This window comes from Hylobates moloch, unplaced genomic scaffold, assembly GCF_009828535.3.
Source record: "Hylobates moloch isolate HMO894 unplaced genomic scaffold, HMol_V3 SCAFFOLD_2, whole genome shotgun sequence".
Taxonomy (NCBI): domain Eukaryota; kingdom Metazoa; phylum Chordata; class Mammalia; order Primates; family Hylobatidae; genus Hylobates; species Hylobates moloch.
Window position 1 is genome coordinate 45626992 of NW_026652277.1, and position 12989 is coordinate 45639980.

Sequence of the window (12989 nt, forward strand, 5' to 3'; positions counted from 1 at the left end):
TAAACTGTATACTTAAAACAGCATGTAAATTACACCTCAATAAAGGTACTTCTGTTGTTTTCTAAGATGACTATGCCACTTGTAGAAGAGTAAATACTATGTAGCAGTATCTTCTTATATGCAAAATTTAGCTTTCCTTTTGGGAAATAATTAATTCCAAAAAAAAATTTCCTCAGTTTTCAGAGGTAAGTCTGAATCCAAAATCTTTTAAACCCATCAAACTGAGTGACTTGTCTTAAACTGCATATGACAATGACACATACTTATCAGTTAGCAATCATTTTCTAAAATGAAGGAAAACAAGGTGTTCTGTATAAGAAATATTATTGCACTTGTAAATCGGGCCAGAAACTAGTTAACTTGAAAATGCAGGAAACCTTATTTCCCCATTTCACAATTCCAGGTGTGGACTATTTACAATGCCCAGGGCAATCACTATTTCAGGAAAACATGGCCTACAGCCATTAAACTCTCTAGTAAGCATCTAGAAGTTTGGTCCTTGATTTACTTGCACAAAGAAGATCTGTCCGTATAATAGGTGTTAATCTGTTGAACACCTTGTAGCTTCCTCAATAATTGAGAACTCTTTTTAATTAGGAGAGTTAAACATCATTTCAAACTCGAAAAGGAGAGCTTCCAGGGGCTACAGTATTCCATCCTATATGATTCGAGGTTCACAAAATCCAATCCCTCAAATCTTCCCAAAAACTGAAAAGCATCTCAGCAAATCTCCTAAAACACTTCAGTACCCACTCTGAATGGCAGAAGACAATAAAATCATGTCCCACCCATTTGGTGGTATAGCCTGAAATGACATTTATTTCATCCTTATGGTTTACCTTAACATGTTTTCCCCTGTCCTCAAGTAAAAAATTTCCCAGAATATATCTCAACTTTACTCTCTGGCTTCAGTTACCTGGGCCCAATTTCAGAATAATGTAATTTAGCACAAACTTTGTAAAAATTAATTTTAGTTTCAAGATTCCAAGGAGAAAATGAGACATTTCAAGCAAAAGAGTTCATACAAAAGAGTAAGAAGGGGAACATATTAGTGAAATGGCAAAAAGGCACATTCTCTCTTTCAATAAGGAAAAAGAAATTAGAAAGTCCAAGCAAAGCAAAAGCACTATTCAAAGATGAAGCAATTTAAAATCTGACATTAATTTGAACAATTTATTCAGTTAATGATAGTTCATTAGTCCTAATCAATATGAACCTTCTGTTCAAGTGGTATTTGGGTTGATGTTGGAGGAGAAATAAAATCCTAGACACTATTTTCCTTCTCAACCAAAATAATGTAAATAATGCTTATTGGTTTTTCCACTTTTATTGTCATTTTAAAGACAAAGCTTGCAAGGGCACAAATAATCATAAAATAAAATATGCTATTAATCTGGAAATCTGGATAATTTAAAACCAAAAGCAGAAAGAATAGCTGGAGGGTAGATAACAGGAGGTGGAACAAAGAGTAAGGATAATTACATTATCATCTTAGACCACGAGAAGTTGATGGGAAAAGAATGTAAAAGGTAAAGTGATTACATAAGTAATATAATAATATAAAATATATGATAAAGATTTAAATATATTGAACAGAATAAAAATACAGCATGGGCTTGAACTGCACAAGTCCATTGACATGTGGATTGTCTTCCGCTTCAGAGACATTAAGACTTTCCTCTTTTACTCAGCATGAAGAGGATGAGAATGAAGACCTTTATGATGATCCACCTTCACTTAATGAACAGTAAATACATTTTATCTTAAGATTTTTTTGAGACAGGGTCTTGCTCTGTCACCTAGGCTGGAGTGCAGTGGTGCAATCTCAGCTCACCACAGCCTCGACCTCCTGGGCTCAAGCAATCCTCCCACCTCAGGCCTTTACCCCATCCGGACCCCTGTCAGTAGTTGGGACTACAGGTGGCTAATTTTTGTATTTTTTGTAGAGACAGGGTTTAACCACGTTGCCCAGGCTGGTCTCGAATGAATTCCTGGACTCAAGCAGTCTGCCCACCTCAGCTTCTCAAATTGCTGGGATTACAGGCATGAGCCACCATGCCTAGCCATGATTTTAATAATATTTTCTTTTCTCTAGCTTACTTTATTGTAAGAATACAGTACTTGATACATATTGAAATATGTGCTAATCAGCTGTTTATGTTATTCATAAGGCTTCCAGTCAACTGTAGGCTAATTACTAGTTAAGCTTTTAGGGAGCCAAAAGTCATGTAGATTTTTGACCCCTAAACCTCACAGTGTTTGAAGGTCAACTAATACAAACATCAAAATGAATGGAAACTTTATAAAGGAGTATATACTGTATGATTATATTTAAATCAAATTGAAAAGCAGACAAAACAAATGCAGGGCATTAGAAGTCTGAACAGTGATGACTTTTAAGGGAGGTAGTAGCTGAAAGGGGAAAAGAGAGGAGTTCTAGACAGCTGGTCTTGATCTGTTACACAAGTGTGTGTTCACTTTATGAAAATGCACTAAACTAGGCCAGGCACAGTGGCTCACGCCTGTAATCCCAGCACTTTGAGAGGCTGAGGCAGGTAGATCACCTAAGGTCAGGAGTTCGAGCCCAGCCTGGCCAACATGGTGAAACCCTGCCTCTACTAAAAACGTACAAAAATTAGCTGGGTGTGGTGGTAGTGCGCCAGCTACTCGGGAGGCTGAAGCAGGAGAATCGCTTGAACCCAGGAGGTGGAGGTTCCAGCGAGCCGAGATCGCGCCATTGCATTCCAGCCTGGGCGACAAGAGCAAAACTCCGTCTCAAAAAAAAAAAAGAAAAAAGAAAAGAAAATGCACTAAACCGTACTAACAATGTCTGCCTTTTTCAGTCTGTTAGACTCCAATAACAATTTTTAGAAAGAACTAGTAAAAAGGGGGAGGGAAGGAAGGTGAAGAAATATAAGTGAGCTCAAATTCAACAGTGTCAAGTGCTGATAAATCTGGAAGTCACAGAATAAGCTTATTATTTGTAAGAACTAAAACAAATATTGTCTTTGCACGTTACATTAATATTCTGTCCACGCTTATGACTTTTGATAGCCCTGAGCAAAGTAAGGGTTCACGTTCAGACTTCAATTTAGTTTGAATGATTAGAGCTGCGTACTCAATACACATCTGTTTCCTTTGCAAATATATCCTAGTCCTGGACCAGTTCCACATAAATTTAATGTTTTTTTCTGGGCAACTAAAAGATTAAATACCTATCATGATTAAACATTTAAACAAGTGAGCTACTGGTGTGTATTAAAAATAGAGCTTTTTAAAGGATATCCCCAAACTTACCACTTGTACTAGGTACTAAAATTAAAAGGAGCATATTGAGGAGGTGAGGAGCTAGAAATTATGATAAAAGTAACAAATAATAAAAACAGCTCTGTAATTGCTAGAATGTTACTATAAGGGGCAGTTACCCATCCAAACTTAGTAACTAGCAAAACCAAAAAAAAATATGTAATAGAATATAAAGCATCTTTTTTTTTTTGCTGGGTGCCGTGGCTCACGCCTGTAATCCAAGCACTTTGGGAGGCCGAAGATGGGGGCAGGGAGCGGGGTAGGGGGGCGGAACACAAGGTCAGGAGTTTGAGACCAGCCTGGACAATATGGTGAAACCACATTTCCACTAAAAAAAAAAAAAAAAAAAAAAAATACAAAAATTAGCCGGGCGTGGTGGTGGGTGCCTGTAGTCCCAGCTACTCAGGAGGCTGAGGCAGGAGAAATGCTTGAACCCGGGAGGCGGGGGGGCCAAGATCACGCCACTGCACTCCAGCCTGGGCAACAGTGAGACTCCATCTCAAAAAAACGTTTTTTGTTTTTTGTTTTTTTTTTTGACTTTAAGTTCTGGGATACATGTGCAGAACATGCAGGTTTGTTACATACATGTGCAGAACATGCAGGTTTGTTACCTACAAGTGCAGAACATGCAGGTTTGTTACCTACATGTGCAGAACATGCAGGTTGTATACACATGCCGTGGTGGCTTGCTGTACCTATCAACCCATCATTTAGGTTTTAAGCTAAAACATCTTTTTAATCATGCCAATGATAATACTTTTACCTACTATAATTGATTCATCTACCAGAAATAACACAGGAACCAACGTCAATAACTAAACCTTTTTGAAAAATCACCTCCACGAAAATCTTACAATTAAAATTTAAAATTTCTTCAGCTCCTTAAATTTTCACCAGTCTGATATCTACATTCTTATAGGACGTTTTAATAGCCTACAGTAGTCAACTCTAACTGATGAATTCAAAGGGATTCCAATCAAAATGCCAATCATAATTTTTCTAGAAAGTGATGAATGACTTCAGAGTACACTGAGAAGCATGAGAACGAACAGCTACGAAAATTCTAAAAATGAGAATTACAAAGAATCTGCCTCAATATTAAGACATATAAAGATACAGTGAAACAATATGCCACAGTTGCCAAAAGACACATCAATGGAGCAAAAGACGGCCCAACAACAGACCCAAGACTGTGATAAAATTTATACACAGCATTCGTATCTGTGGAGAAAAGACAGGTGATTTAATAAATAATGATGAAACAATTGTTTAGCTTTTTGCTTTAAAAAAAAAACAAAAAACAAACAAACAAACAAAAAAAACAGTTCCTGGCCAGGTATGGTGGCCCACGCCTGTAATCCCAGCACTTTGGGAGGCCAAGGCAGGCAGATCATGAGGTCAAGAGTTTGAGACCATCCTGGCCAACACGGTGAAACCTCATCTCTACTAAAAATACAAAAATTAGCTGGGCATGGTTGTGTGTGCCTGTAGTCCCAGCTACTCAGGAGGCTGAGACAGGAGAATTGCTTGAACCTGGAGGTGGAGGTTGTAGTGAGCCAAGATCGTGCCACTGCACTCCAGCCTGGTGACAGAGCAAGACTCCGTCTCAAAAAAAAAAAAAGAAAAGAAAAAGAAAAAAAAAAGTTTCCTAACATCCCTCATCTTTACCTTTTCCTATTAATATGAAATGTACAATATATATTCAAGTTAACTACATATGGATCAAAATACTAAAAAGTCAAAGATGTAAAATGGGTTGCAAGTTAAGAGGGCCAAGCAGCTAACTAAATGTGTGAATCTGGCTGTGCAGAGAACTGTAACGAATTGAAAAGCGTCAGTGCTTTCTCAACTTTTTTTTTTTTTAAACATCAAGTCTCTGGGGCAAACGGACAAAGCAGATGTCTGCAGGAGGAAATTAGATAGGAGCTCTGGCTGACCTTTAGGCTGGGGGGGAAAAAAATCAACATCGTGGCACACCTGAAAAGCATTTGATGGCACACCAGTTGGGAAGTTCTGAATTAGAAAGCCTGTGTTCTGCTTAAAAGAGCCGAAGCTATTCAATTTTGTCTGAGCATTGCTACACGGCAACGCAAGCCCAGGGTTGCTAAATCTTAAATTTTTCATGAGAAGATAGAAGATTGTTATGTAAAAAGCATTGGCAGATAATTTCTTTCAGAATTCTGTGACAGGCCAACCAAAACCCATATGTTGACCAGATCTGTCCCACAGTCCACCAGCTTACAAGTTCTGATTTAAATGCAAAAATGAAATTGTACAAGTGCCAGCAAAGAACACATGACATTATTTTCACAATCTTGGAGGAGGAAAGACCTTTCTAAGCACAATCAAGCCAGAACCCATAAAGGACAAGACATTTAACTACATAAAAATCTAAAACGTATGTGTAACCCAACATTATGAATAAACCTAAAGACAAATGACAACAGCTTTCCCCCAGGCTCTAGCAGAATGTGAACTGCAGCAGCCAGGGTCAACTAACTGTCTTCCCTTTGGTGAGAGGAGAGAGTAAACCAAGTTTAACAGCCCCACAATGATGACCAGGAATTGAATAATTTCCTAAATGAACCAGAAAGGGGGAGAAGTAGGAGAACATTTGGGATGGTCCACAATCGCAGGCACCATCTTCTAGTCTGTTGCATTATAAATATTAAATAAGTCTGAGTCTACATTTCTTATAATGTTTTTATTTTTATTTATTTATTTTTTTTTTTTTTGAGACAGAGTCTCGCTCTGTGGCCCAGGCTGGAGTGCAGTGGCGTGATCTCAGCTCACTGCAAGCTCCGCTCCCGGGTTCACGCCATTCTCCTGCCTCAGCCTCCTGAGTAGCTGGGACTACAGGCGCCCGCCATTGCGCCCGGCTAAATTTTTGTATTTTTGGTAGAGACGGGGTTTCACCGTTTTAGCCAGGATGGTCTCGATCTCCTGACCTCGTGATCCGCCCACCTTGGCCTCCCAAAGTGCTGGGATTACAGGCGTGAGCCACTGCACCTGGCCTAATGTTTTTATTTTTTAGACTAGTGAAATGCAGTAGCAAGAAAGGGGAAAAGAATTCTATTATAAATAGAAATTATGGCTGGGCACGGTGGCTCATGCCTGTAATCCCAGCACTTTGGGAGGCCAAGGCAGGTGGATCACCTGAGGTCAGGAATTCGGGGCCAGCCTGCCAACATGGTGAAACCCTGTCTCTACCAAAAATTAGCCAGGTGTGGTGGCATGCACCTGTAGTCCCAGCTACTTGGGAGGCTGAGGCAGGGGAATCACTTGAACCCGGGAGGCGGAGGTTGCAGTGAGCCAAGATCATGGCACTGCACTCCAGCCTGGGCAACAAGGGCGAAACTTTGTCTCAAAAAATAATAATAATAATTAATAAACAGAAATTATTATAAAAGTAACAATAAAAACAACTCTGTAATTGCTAGAATGTTACTACGAGAGGTAGTAGTAACATTTAAAAACATTTAATATGTTTTTGGCATGGCACAGAGGCTCACGCCTGTAATTCCAGCACTTTGGGAGGCCGAGGCAGGGGGATCACCTGAGGTCAGGGGTTCAAGACCAGCCTGGTCAACATGGTGAATCCCAGCTACTTGGAAGGCTGAGGCAGGAGAATCACTTGAACCTGGGAGGTGGAGGTTGCGGTCAACTGAGGTCACACCACTGCACTCCAGCCTGGGAAACAGACTGAGACTCCATCTCAAAAAAAAAAAAAAATTATATTTTTGAATAGCTAATAGTTTAAATAAAAACTAATCAGTGATAATTCTTTCTGAATGTCAAATGAGTTATTATTTAAAACTGCTTCAAAATATTAATATGATCCCCTCAATCAACACTGATCAATTACTGTATGCAAGAAGGCACTAAATTGTGTGTGCAGAGTTGGAGGGAGAGATGTGAAAGGGGCAAAATATAAATATGAAGGAATTCCCTCCTTCACAGCTTTCAGGATGAGATGGATTTATGTATTTCAAGCACAGGCTGAACATGTGTACACTTTCCCCAAATCAGTGCAATCTTGTTATCTTGAACACAGCATTAGAATGCTGATTTAATCATTTAAATTAACATCCACATTTAAAAAAAAAATGAGTTAACAGACTCAGCGATTGCTAGATTTAAAAGAAAATATGTAGCCAGTCCAACAAGTTTGACTTCATGTAGAGAAAACTGAAAATTTCAAACATTTTCTTGCACCAGTGAGTTCTTAAGTTGCAAAATTGAAAAAGACCAAACTTATTCATTGAAAAGTAGATTATAAAATTAAATATCAGCATGTCTTTGAATCATAGATTCTATGCTTACCTGTTGCCACTGCTGTTGACTCTTCCCGTAAATGCCATTGTTTCCAGTCAATGCAAAGTGGCTAGTCTGTTCATCTGAAAGAGAAACAGCAGCCTGTGAACATTAGCCTGTGAGTAAATTCAGGGATACGCATGACCTGTAAGAAGCTTTATTGGAGACAGAATTCCAAGTTCTCATTTGAATTAGAAAATGGTTCTCCAATTCTCAAGTTGCATGAACAAACTAGTATATATCAAAGGCCAATTGCACTTTTAACTGTAAGGCTGCTTCTCAAAGCCATTTCAGCAAGAAAACAATGTGCACAAGTTTACCATAAGGAGGAGGGGGAGGAGAAAAGGAAATACCATTCCCCTGGTGCCTACTTTGTGCCAAGCATTGTGTTAAATATAAATAAGCCCTTTTAAAAATGGCATTTCATTAATACATTACAATAAAGTTGCAAGGCAGATACTAATATCCCATTTTATAGATAAGAAAATGGAGACTCAAACTCAAAAAAAAAAAAAAAAAAAAAAAAAAAACCAAGAAATGTAGACTTAGTTTTAAGTAATTTGCCTAAGGTCACAGGTTGTGTCAGCATCCTCACTAGAATTAAAAGGAAGAAAAGGTAAGAGTGTCAAGTATGCAAGAGAAAGGAAATCAACAGGTCATTCTCACATAAGAATGCAACACTTAACAAGAAAAGTGGGTCCCGGTAACAATCAATCTTAAGATTTTACTTCCACTCAATAAAAGTACTTAATCAAAACAACAACAACAAAAAAAACCCCAAAAAAACAAAAACCCAAATAAAACAACTATTGAGCATTCTTTCAAAACAAGACTGAATTTGGGGGAAAAATTATTATCCAATCTGGGCAGATAGTCTTAGTACTATCTTGGGTAACTCTGGAAACAACCTCTCTTTATGGTTAACACTGTCTACAGCTGTTTCCTTTTCCCTCTCTAGTGAGTATTTATAAATTGACTACACTTATCCTAACTTGCATTAAATAGTTTGTTTTACTTTTCAGACATCCTTAAGGCAAAGAAAGGTATGTTACTAAATTATCTTAGTACAGACTTGAAAAACCATTTGATACAAATAGAAACACACATTAAATTTGTAATCATTTTAACTTGCCTCTGTTTAAGAGGCTGTTACAACTTTGCCTGAGGTTGAAACACTGAATATAGTCCTTCATAGCTCTATTCTTAATCCTGATAAGGTCTTTTATCTCCCTCTCCATGAAATTTAAATTGCTGACTTGCTAACTATAATGTTTCCATACTAGCAGACATAATTTGCCACTCTATCTCCTCTCTCAAAAGATTGCAGCATGGCCGGGCGCGGTGGCTCACGCTTGTAATCCCAGCACTTTGGGAGGCCGAGGCGGGCGGATCACGAGGTCAGGAGATCGAGACCACGGTGAAACCCCGTCTCTACCAAAAATACAAAAAATTAGCCGGGCGTGGTGGCGGGCGCCTGTAGTCCCAGCTACTCGGAGAGGCTGAGGCAGGAGAATGGCGTGAACCCGGGAGGCGGAGGTTGCAGTGAGCCGAGATCGCGCCACTGCACTCCAGCCTGGGCGACAGAGCAAGACTCCGTCTCAAAAAAAAAAAAAATAAATAAAAATAAAAAAAAAAGATTGCAGCATGGATGTTGCAAATATTCTAAACTCACACTAGCAGAGATCTACTTTTCAGGGTCAAACATGTGTCACTCCTCTGACCAGCAATAGTGGCCCCCTAGGCAAGTTCTCTCAATTCTCTAACTCAATTCCCACTCTTCTCCCTTCCCTTCCCTCACCACTTACTATCGCTCACTTTCTCCTTTTTCTCTTTCTCTGCATCCCTTGCTCTACCCTTGCCTTTGCTGCTCACACTTTTCTCTCTCTTGACTTGCAGGGCTGGCACACAGTAAGTGACCAATAAAACACTACTGTATTCCTGTTGGCATTATTCTTCATAACACCTCTGTAGAGGCATCTGAAGAGTCCCTGATGGCAGTTCCCCATATGACCCTCCCAGTGATGCTCAACCTGCTTGCAACCCAATAGCACCCACCCCTAGGGCTCTTTGGTGGAGAGTGATAACAGGAGAAAAGGAGACAGGTTGGGCTTTTGGGTGGCTATCAATCTGACAGGGGTCCTGAGTTCACTTTGCTCACTGACTGACAGAACCGACAAATGTATCCTGAGCATCTGCTCTAAGCCAGGTACTAAGAATAAAGAGAGTGGGCTGGGTGTGCACCTGTAATCCCATAACTTTGGGAGGCCAGGGTGGGCTGAATGCTTGAGCTCAGGAGTTCAAGACCAGCCTGGGCAACATGACGAGACCCCGTCTCTGCTAAATATAATAATAAACAGCCAGGTGTGGTGGTGCATGCCTGTGGTCCCAGCTACTCTACTCAAGAGGCTGAGGTGGGAGGACTGCTTGAGTAGGGATGCAGGTGGGGGTGGGTGGGGGAGTGGGGGTGATTTAGGTTGCCGTGAGCTGAGATTGCACCACTGCCCTCCAGCCTAGGTAACACAGCAAGGCCCTGCCTCAAAAAACATAAAAAATAAATAGAGTGAAGAAAAGACTCTTGCTACCATTAAGTTATATACTACAGAAGGTAAGCAAAGACACATTCAGTAAAATATACAGATGTTAGAAAAACAAAATGGGAGTATAGAGTGCAGAGAGGAATCAAGGTAGGGAATTGCAGTTCTACGTAGGGTGGTCAGAGAACACAACATTTGAGCAAAGACTTAAAGTGAGGAGCAAGCCATGGAGATCTGTAGTGAAAATGGGTCCTTGAGACTGATAACTAGAAGACCGAAAGAGTGAGCAACCCCCCAGGTCTCACCGCTCAGGAGCACTAAAGATTCTTGGGTAGGTAAATGAGGTTCAAAGTGAGACAGACCACAGCTCCTGAGGAATCGAGCCGCTGGACACACCCAGGGACCTATCTGTACAACTAAAACCCTTAACTTTGCTAGGAGGCTTGATCTTTCCCCATAGAGGGAGAGAGGGGCAGGAAGACTGCATCATTAGATACTGACTGATATCTCAGTTGTGTCTCACAAAAAAGACCAAAGTCAGCCTAAGCAAGGCTGTTGAGGGTGATGTGTGATTTCCACAGCTGTATGAAGAGCCCAGATATACGCTACGATACGTTATGAATGTTAGGTTATGTTAGGTTCGAATGGTGGCCTATTATAGTCAGGAAATTATTATTCTAAACCACCACTAAGAAAGGAATCTGGTGTATGCTTCAATTTAGGAATTCTCCTTTAAGGAATCATTTCTTAAAATACAGTCATGTGTACAATAAAATATTGTCATGTGCAATAAAATATTGTTTGTAAGAGTAAGAAAACTGATAACCTAATACATATCATTAAAAAATAGCTAATTATGATACATCATAATGAGATGCCATAAAACATCAAAAAGAACCACAGAGATTAATCTAAGCAAGATCTAAATAAAATGTACAATGTGAGCCAATTTTTTGTTTGTTTAATGCTTTAAGTTTATGCACACACACAAAGTTTGGAAGAGCATATACCAAACTGTTAATAGTAGCTTTCTGGAAAGGGAAGAGATTTGGTGAAGAGGCCAGAGCAGGAGATTTAAAAGGGTATTTTCACCTTTTATTGTTATGCTATCAATCTTTCAATATAATCCTCCACAGGCCAAGCATGGTAGCTCATGCCTGTAATCCAACACTTTGGGAGGCCGAGGTAGAAGGACTGCTTAAGTTCAAGATCAGCCCTGGCAACACAGTGACACCTTGTCTCTACAAAAAATAGAAAAATTAGCTGGGCATGGTGACACATGCCTATAGTCCTAGCTACTGAGGAGGCTGAGGCAGGAGGATTGGTTGAGCCCAGGAAGGAGGAAGCTGCAGTGAACTGTGATCTGTGCCACTGCACTGCAGCCTGGGTAACAGACACCCTGTCTTAAAAAAAAAAAACTGGGAAAGGCTGGGCAAGGTGGCACATGTCTGTGGTTCCAGCTACTCAAAAGGCTGAGGTGAGAGGGTAGCTTGAACCCAGGAGGTGGAGGCTACAGTGAGCTGTGATCACACCACTGCACTTCAGCCTGTGTGAAAGAACAAGGCCCTGCCTCAAAAAAAAAAAAAAGGAAAAGAAAATAAGGAAGATACTAACTTGGCTCTATTTAAAAACATAGTGCTGTAAAGCAGAAAGAAGCTAGGCTCAAGTGAGCTGCATGATCACCTCGGACAAGCTAAGCTCTATCAGCCTCCGTGCCCCTATGTGTAAAACAGAGAACTTCCTACCTTTCAGAGTAACTAAGAAGCATATATTATATCACCTAGCTAAAATACCTAGCACACTGACACATGGTAGCAGCTATATCCACATTAAATTTTATGTGAATGATGCAAACTTTCATTCTGGAATGTTCCATGGCAGGAATGTACATTACTAAGTGACCCTTCTATAGTCCTCCCTCTCTTGCTTACCAAATTTATTCAGAAATTAAAATGTCATGTGTATCAAACTGCTTTTCTTCCTCAAACAACTCACAATTCAAGAGTGTGTATACACATATATGAGTATATACACATATATGTAAGTTTTATGGACACTCACACCACATACATAGAAAAAAAGGGAGAAGATGAATATAAAAAGTGACTCAAGATGTTTTCAAATATTCTGTTCACTTAGGTCATTAAGTGCTTCCAAACCTAGTACACTCTGGGGAATCTACTCTCAAGAGTCTTTATGACATGCTGGTAAAAGATCTGCTTTGCAACTAGCTATAACACCTCGAGGCTGGGCGCCGTGGCTCACACCTGTAATCCCAGCACTTTGGGAGGCTGAGGCGGGCGAATCACAAGGTCAGGAAATCAAGACCATCCTGGTTAACACGGTGAAACCCCATCTCTACTAAAAATACAAAAAAAATTAGCTGAGTGTGGTGGCAGGTGCCTGTAGTCCCAGCTACTCGGGAGCCTGAGGCAGGAGAATGGCGGGAGCCTGGGGCAGGAGAATGGCGTGAACCTGGGAGATGGAGCTTGCAGTGAGCTGAGATTGCACCACTGCACTCCATCCTGGGCGACAGAGCAAGACTCTGTCCAAAAAAAACAAACAAACAAACAAACAAAAAAACAACCTCGAGAAAATTCTTCTTCTTCTCTAAGGCCTCAGCTTTCTCATCAGTAATACAGGGCTTCATGGGATTGCTGTCAGGGACATAAAATAATGTTTGTAAAAGTTTTAGCACAATGACTGTCTCATGGTAAACATTCAATAAATGGTAGTAGTTGTTCTAGTTATTTTTTTGGCTGGCCAAACCATGTGCTGGGGCAATTCCACACACTAGGGAAGCCTTTTTTTCTTTTCTTTTTTTTTTTTTTTTTT

At 40.1% G+C, this 12989-nt stretch overlaps 1 protein-coding gene across 4 annotated transcripts in view; it reads right to left on the reverse strand.

Moving 5' to 3' along the window:
• AFF1 (ALF transcription elongation factor 1) overlaps positions 1-12989 on the reverse strand; it is a 208258-nt gene that overhangs the window by 185447 nt on the left and 9822 nt on the right. For all 4 annotated transcript variants that reach the window (XM_032144734.2, XM_032144895.2, XM_058433055.1 and 1 more), the window contains exon 2: positions 7630-7703. In XM_032144734.2, coding sequence (XP_032000625.1) covers positions 7630-7667 — 38 coding nt within the window. In that variant the 5' untranslated portion in view covers positions 7668-7703. The remainder of the gene's footprint in view (positions 1-7629; positions 7704-12989) is intronic.